Raw genomic sequence first — 20,551 nt, forward strand, 5'->3', positions numbered from 1 at the left:
TGGACTGCTATTACTATTTTGCCTGTGAAAAATGCATTGGAGTTTTTCCTTACCTGAATTGTGGAAGCCCAGCGGTTGGATTTGCTCCTGCTGTCAATAGTACATAATTGTAATAGATTCGTTAGTTAGTCAGCGTTATTTATTTCTTAATTAAGGAGAGCGCAAGCATTAAGTAACGGCCCCCTGTTGCACATTCGCCGCTATTTGCTAGCTCTGCATTATGCTTCTCAAGTGGATCATTTTAGCATTTGCACAGGCCCTCAAACCAACAGCACGTATTGTATTATTTGCAGTGGCTTGAGCATGGCATGCACAGTCAAGAACCTGTAAATCCTGTGCTCGAGAGGAGGTTTGTGTTCTGTTCATTCAACCCATATCTAGGGTTTATTGATGGACATAACTTTGAGCAAATAGGAAAATAAATTCACGGTGTTATCATTTAGAGAGGGAGGGTCAAAATATCACTTACCTGAGTGCACGCCATCAGAGGATGAGGCAACAGATGAATATCAAGTACCTGTGAAGCAGCTTTAAACATATTTTGAATTTAAAGTCAACATTGTGATTTCTCGTCACAGATTCCTTATCAGATTACAGGGACCTACTGATTCGATGGATTAATATATAACAGCCTTGAGGGTTTTTATCCTCATATTGTGATTTCGAAGGTTGTATGTCCCAAAATATTTACTAACATCTGGTGTTAAGCTTTCATTCTATGAAGGTTTTAGGAAGACATTTGGCTTTGAACAATCCTATGTTAGATGTGGCAGGAGACATAGCAAAGAGCATTGAAATGCACAGTGAATGCACTCCTTATTCTATAACCAATGTTGCTAATGTAAATAAATAACACATACTCAGCAGGTGTAACAATACTGTCAGTGTATGGAGTTATACGTATCTGGTAGATACAATTCAGTGTTTTAGGTTTGGTTCTCATATGCATACCTCCAATTTTAAGAATTGTCCTGCCTCAGGGCTGGAGTGTTAGAATTTTAACGAAAAGGTCATTTTTAATAGGTATGTAGCGGTGGTATGTCGTTGAATATTAGTAGAGCAGTTAAATGGGGGGGAGTAATCAGTTGAGAATAAATTCTGCAGGAAAAAGGTTAAGTGAATTAGTTCTTTCTGTTGAAGAACTAGGCATAGGCAGTGTGCAAGGACATACAACCTTTATTCACCCATGTATATCTATCACTATTGAAATTGATAACATTAGTATATTTATATTACTGGATTTGGGGGCTAAAATTACTATTATATCAGAACTACAAGAACATCTGAGCAAAAATACTTTGTTACCTTTGGATATGGTTCTCACAGTTTTTGATGGCAGCATTACAGACTTGGGTTACTTTGGGTAGAAATTCGATTTAACAAGAGAGGACATGGCAAAGTGTAAGTTACTCAAAATGGTGTGGTGGCCTCAAGTTGATTTTTGGAATGGTGAGAAGACCTGGTGAGACTGTAACTTTCGTAGATGCTAAATCTTCTAATAATTGGGTATAGAAGTTTGGACCCGTTTTTTTGGAAAGGATTTGTAATGTCAAATATGTTGTGCATCATTTTTATCTGAAAGAGGGAAGTGTTCCTTGTTATACACCATCTTCGCAATGTGCTTCACAATGTGTGTGTGTGTGTGGATGTGTGGGGGGAGAATAAGACTATTGAGACCATGCAGGAAGAAGGTGTTATTGCAGATGTTTGCGCTACTGTTTGGTTGTTGCCTGTTATTCTGGCTAAAAGAGTGGCAGGCAAGTTATGTTTGTGCATTGACTTGTGATGTCTTAACAATGCCGTTTGGGTGAATACATTTCCTCTACCTCATATAAAGGACCTCATCACTGCTGTGAATCAGTCAAAATTGCTCTTCAGACTAGACATAGAATCCTGACATTTATTTGCATTTTTAACTCCTGATGGTACTTTTCAGTTTTGCCAGATGCCATTTGGACTGGCCTCAGCTGCAACCGTTTTTGATGACTAAAATGCTTAACACATATCTACCATTGTAGTGTTTCGCAGTAAAATCCTGGTGTTTACACCAAGCAATTTCTACATGCCAACATTGTTCACAGTTTGAGGGATCATAATAAGTGTAACTCTCAAAATGTGGTTTATGCTATCTGGTGTTCTTGTGACCATATCTATGTAGGACAGACAATTCAAAAACTCAAAACCCCCCTGTCACAACATAAATGTTGAATAAGTTGTAGAACTATTAATGTCCCCTTGGTGTCATACTTTCTAGAGCATAGGCACTTTTTGAATGGCATCAGATGGCATGTTATTGAACCTTATTGAAACCAATTAGGGGTGGGCACATTCAGATGATGTTGAATAGGGCGGAATGCCTCTGGATTTTGAAATGTGAAAGCATTAACAAAGGTCTTAAGACAATGGAGGAATGTGGCTCTGCATTAATGTTCCTTCTATTTTAATCTCCTGACCGTACTGTTGCATATCGCAAATCTACATCACCTTGATTAGGCAAGATTTGTTAAGTACTTTTATACCAAACATATGTATTATGCTTATGACATGTATTCCATCCTTCCAGTGTAATTGGCCCCTTGGGTGGTGGTAAGCACCTAGATTTGTCATTGATGGGTCAAACAACACCAGAACAACCAATTTTCCATCTTTCAGTTCTGTCGCTATGCATTGTATACTTTTTTAGCAAACCTGTTTTGCAAGCCTTTTATTAATTTGGTTAAATGCTCCTGTTAGACCTGGCATCATTGGTGTGGTTTACCCCAATCTTTTTGCCTCTACCTCCAGTATTTTGGATGCTGTGCTGGATTTTGGTTTTGCTGGTTTAGATGCTTTGGGCACTTTGCCACAGCTGTTCAGTGTCAAAGTACAAGTGCTCCCTGTGTAAATTGTTATTGTGATTGGTTATCCATGATTGGCATATTTGTGTCACCAAGAAGTCCCTAGTAAAGTGCACTGAGTGTGCCATGGCTGGTGATAACAAATGCTACTAGTGGGCCTGCAGCACTAATTGTGCCACCTACATGAGTAGCCCTAAAATGGTGTCTCAGGCCTGCCACTGCAGTGTCTGTGTGAAGTCTGTGAACTGCCATTTCCTCCTGGTCAGTGTCACCACTGGCCAGGCCTAACCCTTCCCTTTCTGCACAGATTGGTCACTCATGTGGAAGGCCCAAGGTACCCCCTTGGGCAGGGTGCAGTGTAGGTGAAAGGTAGAGCATGTACTTGTGCAGGTGACATGCTCTGGTAGTGAATTACAGCCTTTTTCGTTTTTCACTATTGTAAGGCTATCTTGCCCCATAGGCTGTCATGGGGAACACTGGCTACAGTGGCTGCCAGCATATCTTCCCATAGGAGCATGATAGGACATAAAAATCTGGTATCCCTGACCTCAGAATTTAATAACACATCTTTTAGGAAAGGTCGTTTTTAAATCCTGTGTTTGAGAACAGCACTATTAGAAAGTTGCTCTTCTCTTGTCTGACCTTTCTTTGTGCCTTGGCATGTTTGTGAATTGGCTGTCTGGTTTGAGAGTGACGGAGGCTGGGAGCCCCCAGGAGGCTGGCTGAGTCAGCCCTAGGCTGAATGAGTGCATCTGCATCTTGAGTGGTGGGAGGGGATAGCACCTGGGCCTGAATTGGGCTGTGCCTGCCTCCCACAATGCTGGCTCCACCTCCTGCTGGGCGGCTGACGACCCGTCCCCTCTCTCTGAAAGGAAAGACCAGGAAAACAAAGTGCTCAAGGAACACCCAGAACTGGTTCAGACCGGGCTCAGAGCCCTCCTGCACAAAGGGATCAAAGACTTTTAGGGGTATAAGTACAGGACTGACTACAGAAAATTAGATCATCCTGGAATCAAGAAGAAACCTCTGCCAAGGAGAAATCTGAAACTGAAGAAGGAATACTGTCCTGCTGTTGCTCTGCTGGACTGACCTGCTGTTGCTTTGCTGCCAAGGAGAGGGGAAGGACTTTGCTTTGTGCTGTGTCCCCTCATTTGAAGGAATCTCCAAGGGCCTGAGAAGAGCTGGCTCCCTGTTAAGAAGTCCCATGAACAAAAGGACTTCACTCCCAGCTTCCCTGAACTCTGCTGAGAGATTTCTGTCCTTCCTAGAGTGCTTGGGCCAGTTGTGGTGCCTTTGGAAGTTGTACCTGTGTTGGGAAGCTGGAAACCAAGATTTTAAAGACTTTCTGCAAGTTTTGTTGCATTGCGCCCTTGCGGAGAGCATCCCCGTCAGTACGAGAAAATTCCCGCTGCTACGAAGGCCGAGATCATCGCAGCACCTGTTGCCGCTGCCAGAATTGTCGCATCCTTCGTTTGCGGGACGCACCAGTCCGGTGTGGGAAGATTACCATCCCTGTGAGTGTCGTTCCAGAGCCTGTCGTCACTTGGTGAGATCGTCGCACCGCTTGCTTGCGGACCTCATCACGTCACTGCAAACATCATCGCAGAGCCATCGCATCGAGGAGCTGCGAGAGGAAGATCATCGCTGGTCCGCGCATCGTCGCCCCGGGGATCGTTGCAGCACCAAATATCATCGCATCGTGCCTTTGTGAGCTTTTCCACTACGGAACCTCCGCACCGGAATCCATACAAGGTATCGCCTCCCCCCCATACAGACCGGATTCGTCGCAACACGCCTGCTACATCCAGTGGGGTTGTCGCATCGCCTCCCCAAGGTCTCAGGAGTGACGCATCGCTTGTTTTCCACCGCACCAGCTTCTGTTTGGGAACTTTGTCGCTTTTAAAGGTAATGTTGGCTAAACGTGGCACAACTGTGAACTTTTCACGCAACTGTGGATAATTTTAACGCAACTTTAAGAACTCTTTTGAAACCATATTCTTGAACTGTGTATGTTGGATTTTTGTCGTTTTGGTCTCGTGTAGTTTAGAATAAAATACCTTTATTTTTCTAAACTGTTGTGGAGTCAGTTTGTGGTGTTTTCACTGTGTTACTGTGAGTGTTGGTACAAATACTTTACACATTGCCATTGTTAGGCCTTGACTGCTTGTGCCAAGCTACCAAGGGGATGAGCAGGGGTTATCTCAGAGGGTTTCCTCCTTACCCTGAATAGAAGCAAGAGTCCCTATTTGGACAGTGGTACCTACCTCTGCCAACTAGAGACCCCCAGTTCTAACAGCTCCTTCTTACGTAAATGTTACCCTCTATTTACAGTAGTGGTTGTAAGCGTTTCTTGGTCTCTGCATGCGCAATGCACTTCAGTCCCCTGTCCGTAATCCACACTTCATATAATTGTTGACGATGTTCCCTTGTGATGCGCACTCCTTATTGCATATTAGTCTTGGTTCCCCTTGTCACATCACCTACTTCATTTGTGCGTTTTTGAATGCAGGGAACACGCAGAGGTGTTGAACCAACTCCCCAACTTCTTACACATGCAGAGTCTCTTTTCCCGGTCTATGGGAGCAGTGCTTCTTTAGACACAGCACTGCTCATTTTGCTTTGGGGGACACGTGCGAGAGAAGTAGACTGAGCCACACAGTAACTTGTTTCATCACTTCTGTGGCCCACAATTCTCGAAGTTTTAAAGTTTTTGAGTCGGTATTTGAATTGAATTCACCCTTTGTTTTTAAATAGCATTATGCTGGAGGTTGATTGAGACTCGAAGGAGGTTTCCCTAAATTTATTGTGAGGACCCCCATGCTCCAAATTAACCTGACTCATGCTTTACTTGGTAAGTGTGTTTTCATTTATGTGCAGTCCTCGTCCTTAAGCTTAGTCTTTGGTCTCTGTAATAAATACTTTCTCATTGTAGGGACCATAGATAATTGTCTGAGTCAGAGTTTTGTTTTTGATTGACTCTAGTTTTTACAAGTATGTATATTTATCCCTAACATCTTTAGACTGGGGATATATTATTGAAGATGGGGACCCTGTTTTCACTTCTTTGGGTACTTCTAAAAGTCACTGTTTTTCTACAGTTAGAAAAACGTATTTTAATTTTGATTGCATAAATTCAGTAGTAAATAGGTTGGTGATGGTTTCTATTACTATTTAAGTCTTTGCTGTTTTTATACATTTATCATGACATGCACGAATCCTAGTTGATTTGTCTTGTGTTATGATCAATCAAATTGTCTGCATTAAGTAATCTGGCAAACCCAAAAATTCAATTGTCTCCAATTTCAGATTGACCTTATTGGTTGCTATCAATATTTAATCCTTTCTCCTGATGATGATCTAATGAATTATCAAAGATCAAAGAGCTGTTGACGCATTCCTTTGGCAAATTACGAGGAAGCATATGTTGTGTTGTGTTCCTGTCACTTGACAGACTTTCTGTTTCTTTTCCATCAGCCATTGTCTATTTGTTTACACCGTATTCTGTATTATTTTAATATGTATGCCTTGTGTAACTCTGTGAGCACCAATTGGCTATTGTACTGCTCTTGTGTTTTAGGAATAACTTCCAGGAACACATGTTTTTTCATTCAACTGTTGGGGACACCTTATTTCATATGTTCTAATTTCTCTATAGCTTACAGTCTTATTTATTGTATGTGTTGTGCTTTCATTACTTTTTTGTTCAAAATTATTTCCTGAACCATTGTTGCTATAAAAGCTGCTCATTAGCACCAGGTTCTGTGGAGTAGGACTCCCCCTGTTTGTTGTAATCTCCAAGCCAGGTGAGGCATTTTATTGTTCTTGTGCTCAGGTGTCTTGATGGGTGGAAGACACATCTGGCAGATGTGGCAGAACCAACTATGTGAAGTGAGAATGTTTTCTTTGAAGAATTCTTTTGCCAAAGAAGGAATTCCAAACAAGATTTTAACTGATATTAGTGCACAATCACTTCAGCATCTATGAAAGAGTTATTGAACAGGTATGTGGTCAAACATCTGCATACAACGTTATTTCACCTTAACGGAATTGGGTAGTCGTTGAGGTTTAACAAATTGTTGGTAAAATTCATAGTGTCATTAAGACCAAGGTGGATTATGTGTCTGCAGTTAGAGAGTTGCTCTGGGCTACTGTGCTGCATTCTGTGACTTGAAAAATTATTTTTGAGTTAGATAGGAAAGAAAGTCACCTCAGCTTTTTGTCCATTTTGGATAGTTAAGGTGCATAAACTCCTCAAGTGTGAGTTGATATAGTTAAGCAGCGAAGAAAAGAATGATAGTGGCAAATTTAATGTCATGCAATGTGAACAAGTAGTGGTGTGTAAGAAAAGGGGTGTTCCAAGGAATTGTGTGGGTGACTGGGTTCATAATAAAGAGTCTTTGTTGCACAGAAAAGGGTAATTTCAGTTCAGATATCTGGTACATGTGGTATATGTTAAGGGTATTGCTGTGGTGTTGCTGATTTCTAGTGATGGAATGTATCTTGTGCTGCTAAGTGTGGGAAAAGTCCGAATGAAAATTATGATGAGGTGTCAAGGATACTTCAAAGCACGGTTCATAATATACCTATGTTTAAAGCTGAACATCTCAGGGAATCTCTTTTCGACAAGGTTCAGGATGTTTCGGTCAGTGGGTTGCTGCGTTTCTTTTATTAATGGAAGTTCGTGAGCTAAGAGGGTACCTTGCAAGGTATTGGATTTAAATGGTCTTTGCATTCTTAGGATCGCAAATAATGAGATTGATATGATTTTAACATTCTGGGATTATTCTTGTTTTTGAAAGGGGAAGATGTGTGGAATTTTCTATCTAAATCCTTTTAATTTTAAATATAGTTTTTATTGCCATCACCATAAATGTAGAGCAAGATGGGGACTGTAGAGTCAATTGTAGCATGCTTAATTAGCAAATCCAAAAGCATTAAAATTTACACAGAAAGGTTTTGCTCTTCCATTACATGTCTCCAAGCCATTTTACATGTAACCTAAGAACATCTAATTGTGTTCAACCTTAACAAACCTGTACCTATATATTTATGCTAAGCCTGTAGGCTTAGTGATTTAATGGTGTTTCACTTTCTTCTTTTTTGATGTTTGTGTGTTTTCTTTGAGAACGTTATTGCTATGTTATGATATCAGAGTCCGTTAATCCTGCCTGGGATCCCTTGCTGTAGCTGACTTCATTCTCTTTTTAAATACAACGTTGCTTGCAGTTTAATAATCTATATTTATTTATCTGTTTATTTTAAATAATCTAATTAAATTATGTTATTACTTATGGGTTTTATTTTAAATCCTTACATCAATTATAAAAAAATATGGGCCATCTTTATCCTTTTTCCTAACATTATTTTTAATTATAAGTGCTAAAAATACTTTTTTTTAATTCAAACACAAGGTGTCTGGGTGTGTGGTTTAGATTAGTGACACTTACACAAAAACCACCTAAACTACTTACGTGGTTTGGTGTTTTTATTACACCTTCATGAGTTGATCAACTTTTGTCATACACTTTCAACATTTAAATCATGTCAAGACCATGAAGAACAATTAATTAAAGACAATGAACAGAACATAACTAGCAACAGCACAATTGACTTTAGACTACTAAGAAAACAATAATACACAGCACATGAAATTGAAAACAAAATGAAATGACCAGTCCTTCAATTATACAAAAAAAGATGGCGGCACAGATTATTTACAGTTCTCAAAACTGCAACCTGCCAACAGCAGCTAGTCATGTATATTATAATTACAACAGACTGATTGCCCTGTTTGTACACTGTGTTACTCGGTGGCTCAAATAGGGTTTGTGACTTGCTGGGTCGGGTCGATGCGTTTCGGAACCCCTATTTTCTTTTAGGGTTCTCCTCAGGACTGGGACTAGGTTGAGCTCTGAAACATATAGAAACTAACAAAAAAGGTTTATTAGATAAGTGTTCCAACTGTGAAATAACCCTACTTGCCATTATAATAGTAGAGGATATGTCCTTACCATTCAAGATTGTAAGGTGAGCACAGCGGCGGTGGCCCAATGATGGCAAAACTGCCAGCTTTATTATTAGGAATGTCTGAAAAGGTAGAGAGAAAATTGTTGGCTTTAGTTAACTGTGGGGTTGGAAGCTTGTTATTCAAATGGACTCTATTGAAATGGCATGCAGGACTTGTAGCAAATTGTTGATACGGCACAGTGGTAGTGTGCGTGTTAACACAGTCACATGTGCCATAAAAATAAGGTCTCATGCTTAGACTTACCAAGAGTGAAGATAATTAGAACTCCATTGGGCGAGCGCAATTTCTATAGATGTGGTGACCTGCACGGTAAAAAATTAGTGTCAGTGCTACTGTTGAAAGGACTGTCAAGTGGAGACACACATTTGGAATGGTCACTCACGTATCATAGTAAAATGTTTCTCAAGCCGCAGGTGTGGTAAAAATGTGCAGTTGGGTCCGACCTGTGCAATAAAACAAAGAGCATCATGTCAGCGCTGGTGGATTCGCTGCACATTTAGCGTGGAGTGCTGTGCCAATTCACAAACTAATTAGTGGCCGTCTCTCACTGATTGCGTTTGTTTGACAGGTTCTTTTGATGGAGGGAAGCTGTAAGTGTCTTGCGCTCTGTGGGGCAACCAGTGATAAACACACGAGTATGAACATTTTATGTAGGCAACATGTGTCAGCAACTTTGAGAAACCATGCTGCGGGAGTGTAACTCACTTTTGAAGTCGGAGCACTGTGTTCAGCTTGGAGCGTATGGTGAACAATAGTTAAGACGATTCCTGTATCAAATAGACAAGCAGGGTGTCAGCGTGTGCGTGTCGCCTAGGAGCAGCGGTCTCTGTGATACAAACGGGCCACGCACTGTGAGCTTGCCTGGTTTTGGCAACTTGACTGAATGCAAAAAATATATAAAAGGCACCTTATTTTGATCTATTTTAACATTATGTTATGTTTGTTTATATTTCTAACTATTTTTAAAAAAACACACAGAAAATAATATGAAATAGAACTATTTTAATTAGCTAAACATATACCTAAATATATTGTTAAAAATATCAAAAAATTGTACAATATTTTAGCATTAATTCATATCTATTTATAGTTGTAACTATTTTGAATAATTTAATTTAATATAACATTATTTCCTATTTGGTTTTATATTAAGTCGCTACCACCATTATTTTCTATGGGATATCATTAAAGTTGCAGTGGTTGGCCATGTGCAGTGCTGGACTTACTATGACGTGTAAGTTACTACAAAAGTATACATTACTACTAAAGCACAGTGTGTGATTATTGAAAAGAAGGACACCTACTCAAAAGTATACGTTACCATTGTGAATCGGGTTTATGTTTTTGATTATTCGCTTGCTATAATATAGTGTATTAAACATGCAACATGACGCATATTACAGCAGCATTTGTTTCTCTGATTGCGCTATCCATTTTACATGTGATGTCTTCACTATGAAAATACTGTGTATGCCTGTTAATGCAGTGTGAAGGATTTAATCCAACACATTAAGGCTTGATTAAGACAGTAACACTCAGTGGCAATTAAAATAAAATAAATCTCAATTAAAATAAACTAGCAGACAGCAATAGCAAGTACAAACAGACCCATAACACAGTTAAACCAGAATAAATTATTTCCAGTGTAGCATGCAATCTGTTACACAGGGGAAGAAGCAAACGTTTCAAAATCCATCCATATATTTCTCATCTCATCAAATCCCACTAATTTCTTAAATCAAATTCAATGCACATGCAAACAGTGGCCTGCTGCTTGAAGAAATTTGCAAACAGTGTGAGCTGCAAACCCCACATAAGCAAATAAACTTTTTAGGTCTTGCCTAGGCAGCGCTTGTGCTGTCTCTTTGAGACATGCTGTGTTCGGGTATGGACTTAAAGCTCCGCCCATTTTCTGCCCATCTTTTTATATGGCTCATGTAACTGTCCTTTTTAAATAGTTGCTTTTGATTTGTGAATAGACTTAATAGTCCCTCCTTAGTACCGCCTTTTCTACTTTTGTAAACCACCCATGAGGACTGTGTTGTTACTCTGCAGGTTTTATTAACAGTTTGTGGGCACTATTTTGTTAAAGGACTTTCTCCTACCAGCTGTTGCAAGCAGGACACGAGCAGCACTGGTGTTCAGCTCGCCCTTAGCTTATGGCTGTCTTTCCTTTCCTGGCTGGTGTGTTTGGAATATTATTTGTTCAGACCCCTCCCACCTCCAGCACAGCATGGGCGTGCACCTTTATTTATTTATTAACATCGCTGCAATCATTTTAGGCTCACCGGTGTTTGTGTCCATATTTCCTTTAACCTTCCCTTCCTTCATCATGCCATTAATTTGCCTTATATTGATGCACATATCACGGCGTTGGTGATAATTCCCTGTGCCTTTATTTATTTATTAACAGTGTCACAGTGATTTTGAGCTCAACGGTTTCTGTGATACTTAGCCCCGCCCTTCCCTCATCATGTTATTCCTTTCATTTGCATTAAGTAATGGCTGTGCCGCATTGATTTTGGGCTCTCAGAGAAATCTGGGCTTGACGGTGTCCGTGTTACTTAGCCCCGACCTTCCCTCCACATACCATGTCTTTCATTTTCATTAAATAATGGCAATGTCGCAGTGATTTTGGGCTCAACAGTGTTCGTGTCACTTAGCCTCGCCCTTCCCTCCTCATGGCCTGCCTTTCATTTGCAATAAGTAACAGCCCAGCAGTGATTTTGAGCTTGATGGTATCTGTGTCTGTGCTGCTTATCCCCGTCCTTCTCTCCCGCGCAAACATTAATTTCCTATTTTTGAACAGCGCGCATATTTTTTTACAAAATATACTTACTTTTATTTACTCAAACTATTTGGCTCTTCTTTGGCTCCTCACTATGTAGTAACTCAGCATGGTACCTGCTTAATGGGCATTGTGCTATAACCCTTATATATGCTCCGTTCCCCCTGCTGCACAAAAACCTGCGAAGTGGGCGTTGTGTTAATTAAAGAAATCAGCGTATGCCATTGTTCCCCATCCCATCCTCATCTATGCCCTTCCTATAAGCATATTGAAAACACCTTGCTTATGTAAATAAGCACAAGATAGTCAATGAAACGTGTCAAATTTGTTCAGTGGACAGGTAAAGCTTGAACCCATCCCAGCAGCACCGGGGCACAGGGGCAACCGGCACACTGTGCAGCTGCAGCCAGCAGGATCCTGTTCCTACCCTGCTCACCCCGCCCAACAACAAAATATTGAAAAACAATAAGCAATGTTTTTTATCACAGCACTGTCTTGGCCAGGGCAAGCAAATCATCAAGGGGAAACAAGGAGACGCCCGCTACTTTACATTTAACTGATGACTAAGCCAGGATGAGATAGAGACGTGTTTACATTCTTCAGCTCTCTGTGTATATTTAACATATGCAAGTCAATGTATTCAATTACATGAACAGCTGACAGCTAACCACCCATAATACAAACTTTCAAATGTTAATGTTTGTTAGAAATGGGGGTCACTGGTTGGCAATGGTTTGCACCTTGTCTAAATAGGGACCCTTCCTTCTAGTCACGAAAAGGGAGTTACACTTCTAAAATAACCCCTTCTCACCCCCTTGGTAGCTTAGCACGAGCAGTCAGGCTAATCTTAGAGGCAGTGTGTAAAGCATTTGCAAATAACCAACAGTAATACAGTGTAAGCACTACAAAAGGACACCACACCAGTTTAGAAAAATACCCAATATTTTTATATACTTAACACAAGACCAAAACAATAAAAATCCACAATACAGTACTTAGAAATATTCAGTTATCAAAATAAACTTGAAATAAAGTTCCTTGAAGCCAATAGTTTTGTCTGGGGCTATCACAGCGTTGTGAACAACAAATCCAAACAGTACTGGCTGATAGCGGAGTCCCGGGCCATCTACGGTGTTGGGAAGACCTGCAAAACAGTACCTTTAGAAATGCAGGGCGTCGGCGACCTCTCATTGAGCTCTGAAAGCACAGCATCCGCAGTCGTTGGTTCCGGAGGTCGGTTCTGGAGTTGTCGGGCCCTCGAAGTCACACGCGTTGCAGATCAAACTCCTCGTGGTTGAAGTCAGGAGCGCTGGCGTCGGGTGCTGCAGTGCAAAGTGCACTGGTGTGGCATGCAGTGCCCGGAGGTCGCGGTCCAGGCAGCGGCTAGGTGATGATCATCCAGCGGCATCGGGAAGACCAGGGCTGTGGTGCAAAGTGATGCGGTGCTCGTCACAATACTGGCAGGTCACGGTGGCGTCGTTGCTGAAGTTCTGTAGTCGGCTGATGAATTGGAGTCAATGGTGCCTGCGTTGGTAGGCCAAGGCTGCTGTGCGGGATGAGGACGGTGCTTTGTGTAACTTATGAATGGTGCCCTTGAACCACGGTGTAAGCAGCGGCGTCGATGTTGGCATGGAGTGGCGTCATCGGGGATACGAGTGCGACGTGAAGTGAGGCGGTGCGGAGTGCAGTGTCCACAGAATCCGGTGCAAGCAGCAGCTCGGTGGCAGAGCATGCAGGACACAGTATCGGCAGCGGCATCATAGATGGCATCAGGTTGCTTTTCGTCTGTTGCAGCACAACAGAAGAACAGTGCTGATGGCAGAAGAATTTGAAGTATTTGATGTTCCTGAGACTTCTTGAACAGGGGGCAAGCTCTATCTAAAGCCTTTGTATTACTCAATAAAGAAGTTGTAGAAAGTTCAGCTCAAAGTCTTTCCACTGCTCAAAACAGAAGTAGCCACTGCAGGCCAACACATCAAAGCACTCAGCACAGTGGTAGTTCCTCCTCACAGCTTCTCCAGCTCTTCTTCTTGACAGTCTTCTTGGTCAATAACAGTTCTAGAGTTTGGGGTTTGGGCCCCACTTTTCATAGCCCACAATTATTTGTCCTCTCGGGCAGAGAGTGTCTGTGCCCAAGCAGAACCAGTTCTGTTCTCTCTGGTGCAGCTTTCTGGCAGGAGGTGGTGACAGGATCGACAGAGGCAGACCATGCCCATTCAGATGAAAAGGAAATCTCCTCCCCCTACTCTAAATGCAGCCCAGGTATTTTCAGCCCATCCCTGACCCATCTAGATTCCCTGGAGCTTCTGCTCCTCCCCAGCCCCTGCCATTCCAAAGCTAGACAGTCAATCCACAAACCCAACAGAGGCACACTGGATGGCTGAGCAAGAAAATACCTACTTTCAAACACGGTATTTAAAAATCACCTTCATCTTTAGATTCTGAGTTCAGGCATACTACACTTTATTTCTCTACCTTGTTCCCAGGGGCAGTTAGGTTTATAAGATGTTATAAACAAACCCCATTCTGTCCTATGGGAACAGGTAGCCTTGCAATAGTGAAAAACGAAATTGGCAGTAATTCACTATCAGGACATGCCACACTCACAAAGGCATGTCCTACCTTTCACATACACTGCACCCTGCCCACAGGGGTTCCTTGGGCCTAACTTAGGGGTAACTAACATGTAAGAAAAGGGAAGTTTAGGGTGTGGCAAGTAGTCACACTTGCCAAGTCGACAAGGCAGTAACAGACTGTGCACAGGCTCTGCAGTGGCAGGCCAGAGTTACATTTACAAGTTGCTTGTGTGCGTGGCACAATCTGTGTTGCAAGCCCACTGGCAGCATTTGATTTACAGGCCCTGGGCACACGTGGTGCACTGTACTAGGCACTTACTAGTAAATCAAATCAGTCAATCATGGAAACACCAATCAATAATAACAATTTACAACAGGAGCACTTGCACTTTAACACTGGACAGCAGTGATAAAGTCCGCAGAGACACTAAAACAGCAAAACAGAGTAAAAACGGGGAGGTCAGAAAGAAAAGGTCAGGGGAAACACATCAAAAGATGCCAAGTCTAACAATGTGTAATTACAACACCATTCAAATGCATGCATTTGTAATGTAACTGGTACTCATGTAAGCCGTTGCTTCTGATCATCACTTTTTAAAGATCTGTGGATTTGTTTGGATAACTGTATCCTTTCTGCCAATTCCGTGCTTCTTTCAATCTTCTCTATAGCACTGTTTTAATATGTTGTAGGGATATAGGCAGACCCAGGTATCACCATCCACTTTACCATTTTAAGTGTGCATTCCTTTGATTGATTTCTCCCTGCACGCATGGCTGCCTCCACCAGGATATCTATTTCTATCCTTTTACTAGATTTTTCTTCTTGGCTGGATTTACTATGCCTTGCTGCTTTTTCCCTCTGTGTCTTCATCTCTGCCTGGAGAGCATGGGTTGCTCCAGGGTCCAGCATGCCGTAGCTTCAGTTTTCCTTTATTCTGGAGTGCTCGACCTAAACACGATTAGTGTTAGAACGTGATTATTGGACATGTGAGTAACAGAAGCTGCCATAGGCCACCAAGCTACAGAAAACTCAAACCCACATTTCCAAAACAAAAATCCAAATACGCTAATGTTTAGCCAAAAAAAACAATAATGTAATTCTTCATTACAAATGTAATCAAGTACGAAATGCTAGTTAATCTCCCCTTTATGTATAATTTGTTGACATGGAGATGCAGGCATCCAAATATTTGCATGTCTTTGCATTACACCAAGTAATTTAATGTTAAAAAGTTTCTTCATACAAATTAGATTTTGTCAAGTAGGATCTAATACTTTAATAGGGCAGAGGGCATGGGTTAAATACGGTAATGGATCTTTGAAAAGCCACGTCCCTGTGGGACTTCCCTGTTGGATTTACAGATTCATTTAATAGGAAGAATTATTAAGAACTTCTGGGTTTGGAGAGTCCATGACTTATTCTTAATCTGGGAGTTGGAAGTCTGGACCTGTTCCAGCCGCCACTCTTCAGCAGAGATCACATACTGACAGGGTTTGCAGAAAGTAGCATGTTGGGCCCACCACTGCAATACATAAAAACAATAATGCTTCCTTGTTACTTAAGAGAGTTTTTCAGTATGATGTTTGCAGAAAATAGTGAGACTTTTTGAAAATATGCCTGTTTCTGTTAGCTGCTTTTCCTCCTGTCTGCACTGCGCGAAGGGGTGTTTTTGCTTATATCTTAGGTCGCGTAATTTGTATCCAAACTATTCACATTGATTTATTTTTTCAAGTGTTGACACAACAGGGTCCGGAAAATGTTTGGCTGGCTAATGCCAGCAAAGTGCATTGACTTGGTGACTGAATTAAAACTCATTGTGCATGTCAACATTATTTAGAGAGAAGTAAGATGTGTCGCCATTTCCCCTCCTTGCCTCACAGAGCCAGATGCAGACTATTCCTGCTATGGTCACATGATCACAGAGTTCATTTAAATAATAGCAGCTGTCATCACAGATTATCTACAGGGTATCACCATATACACCAGTGCAGCCACATGGCCAGACCTGCACCTAAGGCTTAGTGCATAATTTAGAGGAGGATTATAAAGGGACATACATACACCACAATAAGGCCAAAAATACAGTCCCCCCGTCTGCTTTTGGACCACATTATTTTGAGAGCAGTAGAATTCTATGTCCCCATTGGTGCAGCCCCAGATTTCATCACCATTGAATAAACAAGTTGAAACCAGCTAAATTGGTGTCATATAATGGCCATTAAATAATTCCTCATTATTAGTCCACTAGGTAGGGCTGCAACTGCTTCTCGGGTCACAGTGGTACTTCCTCATTCTAATTCCTCTAGGCACTGCTTTTAGCTGCTTCTCTGGTCCAGTCGGTAATTCCTCATTCTAAATCCTACAGTCAGGGCTGAAACTGTGTCTCTGTTCATTCATACACTACACTCCAAACCACATAGGTAAAAAACATTTTTATTCACAACGCCAATAGCTCTAACTTTAAATAAGGCGAGACCTGCTTGTTTGCTGGCTTACTTGACGTTGCCACCATTTGTTCTCTGCTGCCTTGACTTTCACTCTGTCTTTCTCCTAACCTGTAATTCTAACTACTGTTTTTTTCTTTCTCTCACTCTCTTCTACTACAGGCTTGAGAGGGCTGGCCAAAGACTAATGCTCTCTTAGGGAGTGCACATAGCAATCCTCCTCCCACTTCCATGCCTCTGCGACGACCCTCTTCACAGCGCTGGCTCAGAGCTGGCATATGAAAAGTATAAAACAATGCGAGAACATCGTTTTATTTTTCATTTGCTGGCTCTGAGGAAGGCAGTGGGGTTACACTCCTGCACCATTGTGAAGGAGCCGCAGCTGAATAAGCCATCCTTTCATTCACCCGTGCATCCCTTCACCAGCCCACCCATTCACCCAACCTTTCATTTGCCCAAGGATCATTTCACCCATCCACTCATTATTTTACCCTCCCACACATCCTTTCACCCATCTACCCTTTCACCTATTCTTTCACCTATCCATCCTTTCACATATATACGCTTTCGCCCATCATTTTACCTATCAATGCATCCTTTCACTCATCCTTCCTTTTAACCCTCTGTCCTTCTTTCCCTTTTCTATTCACCCATTTTCTTTGATTACCTATGAGCTTTAGTCTACCTAATTGTAAACAGAAGAGGCCCATACAAAAAAAAACTCCCCTTACGATGAATACATGTACACTGCTTGACCTTATTAATCACAGATGTACAGAATTATATTTTCAACAAGTTTTTCACCTTCACATAACCTCACTTGCAAGTGAAAATTCCTGCAAAACACGTTCTGGGTGAAAACATTCCCTTACAGATACATTTTTGGAATCAAGATTCGCCTTCTTAAAGGACCTTTTTTGTGGCAGTTGTTGGCAGAAGAAATCTACTTTTATGAGATTTTTTTCTACATTTTTTTTTAACTTAGTAACCCCTTAGGAAGTCTGTGAGGAGTAAAAAAAGAAGCCTTTTAAAATTTGAATTGGAAAACGTATGGATCTTTGACCCTGCTAACATGAATGCAAAATAAAAGATTACCCTTGATCACCAAAGGACATTTCTTCTAATCAGCTTCCAATTTACAAAATATAGCCATCACATTCCAAGATGCAGTGGATTATTTAACTTCAAAACTCTTGCAGAAAAATAACAATCTTTTTTTTTGTTTTCCAGGACTACAGTCATTTTACAACTTTACCAACCACACCAATAATGAAATTGTTTGCTCCAGAGACAACTACGTCAGCCAAGTTGTCTTTCCAATTCTCTACACAGTTCTGTTTTTCGTAGGAATCATCATGAACGGCTTGGCAATGCGAATTTTCTTTCAAATCCCCAGCAAATCAAACTTTATCATATTTCTCAAGAATTCAGTAATTTCCGATTTGCTCATGATCATGACGTTCCCCTTCAAGATTCTAAGTGATTCTGAACTGGCCCACTGGTCCCTCCGGGCTTTCGTATGCAGGGTTACTTCAGTGATCTTTTACACCACGATGTACATCAGCATTTCATTCCTTGGACTGATAACCATTGACCGCTATCAGAAGACTGTCAACCCCTTTAAAACGGCTGGTCCCGGCAGTCTCCGGTATGCCAAGATTTTGTCAGCTGCAATATGGATAATAATGTTCGCTCTTTCCATCCCAAACATGATTCTGACAAATAAAAAGACCACAATTTCAAATGTAAAGAAATGTGCATATCTGAAGTCCGATTTTGGTTTGGTGTGGCACGAAATTGTCAATTTCATCTCTCAATTTATATTCTGGATCAATTTAGCTATAATAATTGTATGTTATGTGCTTATCACGAGGGAATTATATAAATCGTACAAAAGGACGAAAGGTGTTCGGAAGGGACCCAGAAAAAATGTGAACATGAAAGTATTTATTGTGATTGCTGTATTTTTCACATGCTTTGTCCCTTTCCATTTTGCTCGAATTCCCTACACTATTAGTCAAACCAGAGACTTGTATTTCGCATGTTCCTCCAAAAGGGTATTGTTTTATCTGAAGGAGAGCACCCTGCTGTTGTCGTCTCTAAATGCATGTCTTGACCCTTTCATATATTTCTTTCTCTGCAAATCTTTTAAGGATTCTCTCATGAACATGTTCTCAAGAAAGAAAGACATTGTGCAAACAAACGAATGTGCAATAAGAAAGAAAGATATGTTGAACGCAGATTATTCCGAGGAAACTCCTATGTAGTAATAAAGTATGTTATGTGAAGTAAGGTGTTTGGCTCAAATTCAATGTCTGCAATGATGATGATGCTAATTTGAAGAGTGAGTGACGTTCCAGCGCTAGGATTCTGATTAAAGGAGGGCCGCCTTACTTTAGCAAGAAAGATGAAAATAGTGGAATTAATAAAAATGCCATGGGGCATATTATCAAGGGGGTTTATCTCCGCTTTTTTTGGCTTTAAAAGCCAAGAAAGCGGAGATAAAATTATCTTCCTATTACCTAGCTGTCGCTAACACCAGTTAGCGACAGCTAGTAGGAGATAGCGACCATCTTGGGCCCCACTTTGCATGTCAGTGATATTTATCACTAATGACATGCAAAGTGGGCGTGCCAAGATGTTAGCGACTGGAAACAGTCGCTAACATCGCTATCTCTTATTACCAACTTTTGGAGATATTCGCGCTAAGCGCGAATATCTCAAAAAGCTAACACCTGCCCTGAGCAGTTCTTAGCCATGTTATCCAATGGGAGGTGGATAACATGGCTAAGAGCATTAGCTCGGTAATGCATGAATATCCCTGACTTTTCAGCGATATTCATGCATTGCGGCCGATTTTTAACCCATTTGCGATAAGCCTTGGTAATACCAAGGTTTATCTGCGATAAAAATCGCCGCAGCTCAGCGGTAAATTTTTGTCTCTAACCAAGCAATAGCGATAATTATCGCTATTGCTTGGTAATATGCCCCCATGTTTTTAGTTTTCTTTGGAAGGCTACTTCTGTAGGGATAGTCCACAAACTTAGTGGCATGCTGTTCCTTTTTGGAGCAAGATATATATATATATAAAAACACCCCCTTATCTAGCTTTATGGATCCTCGGTAGTGTCTGTCGAGCATCACAGAATGTCCGTGATTTTGTGGGGGTGAAAGGTTTTGTTAAACTTTGAAGATAGTATGGACCTCAGTTAGAAAGTGTCCAAATGTGTAACACATGGCCTTAATTTGAATCCGCTGGCCAATCAGTAGCCAATAAAGTTCTCTCAAACCTGACCTGATAGATGAGCATCTCGGTATGTTCAGTAACAATCGAGCTGCTAAGATTTTAACTGTCTGTAAGTGATTTAGCCTTGTCTAGGAGAGGTCTAAGTAAAGAACATCACTGTTTTCCAGCCGTGAGCTTGCCAAAGCCTGAACTTCAGTCTTCTGAGCCGATGAGGATAAAACCATAACACTTTCTTCAAGCATCTCTGTATCCCTAAGCATTTGGCTGAGAAGAATTGATATAATCAGAAATAAGTATTTGGTCTAGCCAAACTCCTGGATTTTTTTTTTTTTTTAATAATCGTTTCGAAACACAAAGAACCTAACTCGGAACTCTCAAATATTTATTTATGTGTCTGGATGCTTTGAGGTGAATAAAAAAATCCTTACAACCATAATCTAGTAAAATGCCTAAGGGCCATGTTCCTATGCTACATATTTAGGCAATCCTTTTTGGACAAGGGTTTTGAAAAATATTATATCATGCCTTATTCTGGAATATTTGAAACCGGTTCGTTATTCCATTATTTGCATACGCAATCAATTTGAAGAACCTGCTCACTTTTCCACTCATTCTATTGGTCTCCATACA

At 41.0% G+C, this 20,551-nt stretch overlaps 1 protein-coding gene across 1 annotated transcript in view; it reads left to right on the forward strand.

The window, feature by feature from the left end:
* The window catches only part of P2RY12 (purinergic receptor P2Y12), a 136,778-nt gene extending 117,763 nt beyond the window's left edge, over positions 1 to 19,015 (forward strand). Inside the window, exon 3 of the mRNA XM_086944908.1 lies at positions 17,905 to 19,015. Coding sequence (XP_086801034.1) covers positions 17,905 to 18,941 — 1,037 coding nt within the window. The 3' untranslated portion in view covers positions 18,942 to 19,015. The remainder of the gene's footprint in view (positions 1 to 17,904) is intronic.
* The last annotated feature ends 1,536 nt before the right edge of the window (positions 19,016 to 20,551 follow it).

The sequence above is a fragment of the Lissotriton vulgaris genome, chromosome 11, assembly GCF_964263255.1.
Source record: "Lissotriton vulgaris chromosome 11, aLisVul1.2, whole genome shotgun sequence".
NCBI classification, from domain to species: Eukaryota; Metazoa; Chordata; class Amphibia; order Caudata; family Salamandridae; genus Lissotriton; species Lissotriton vulgaris.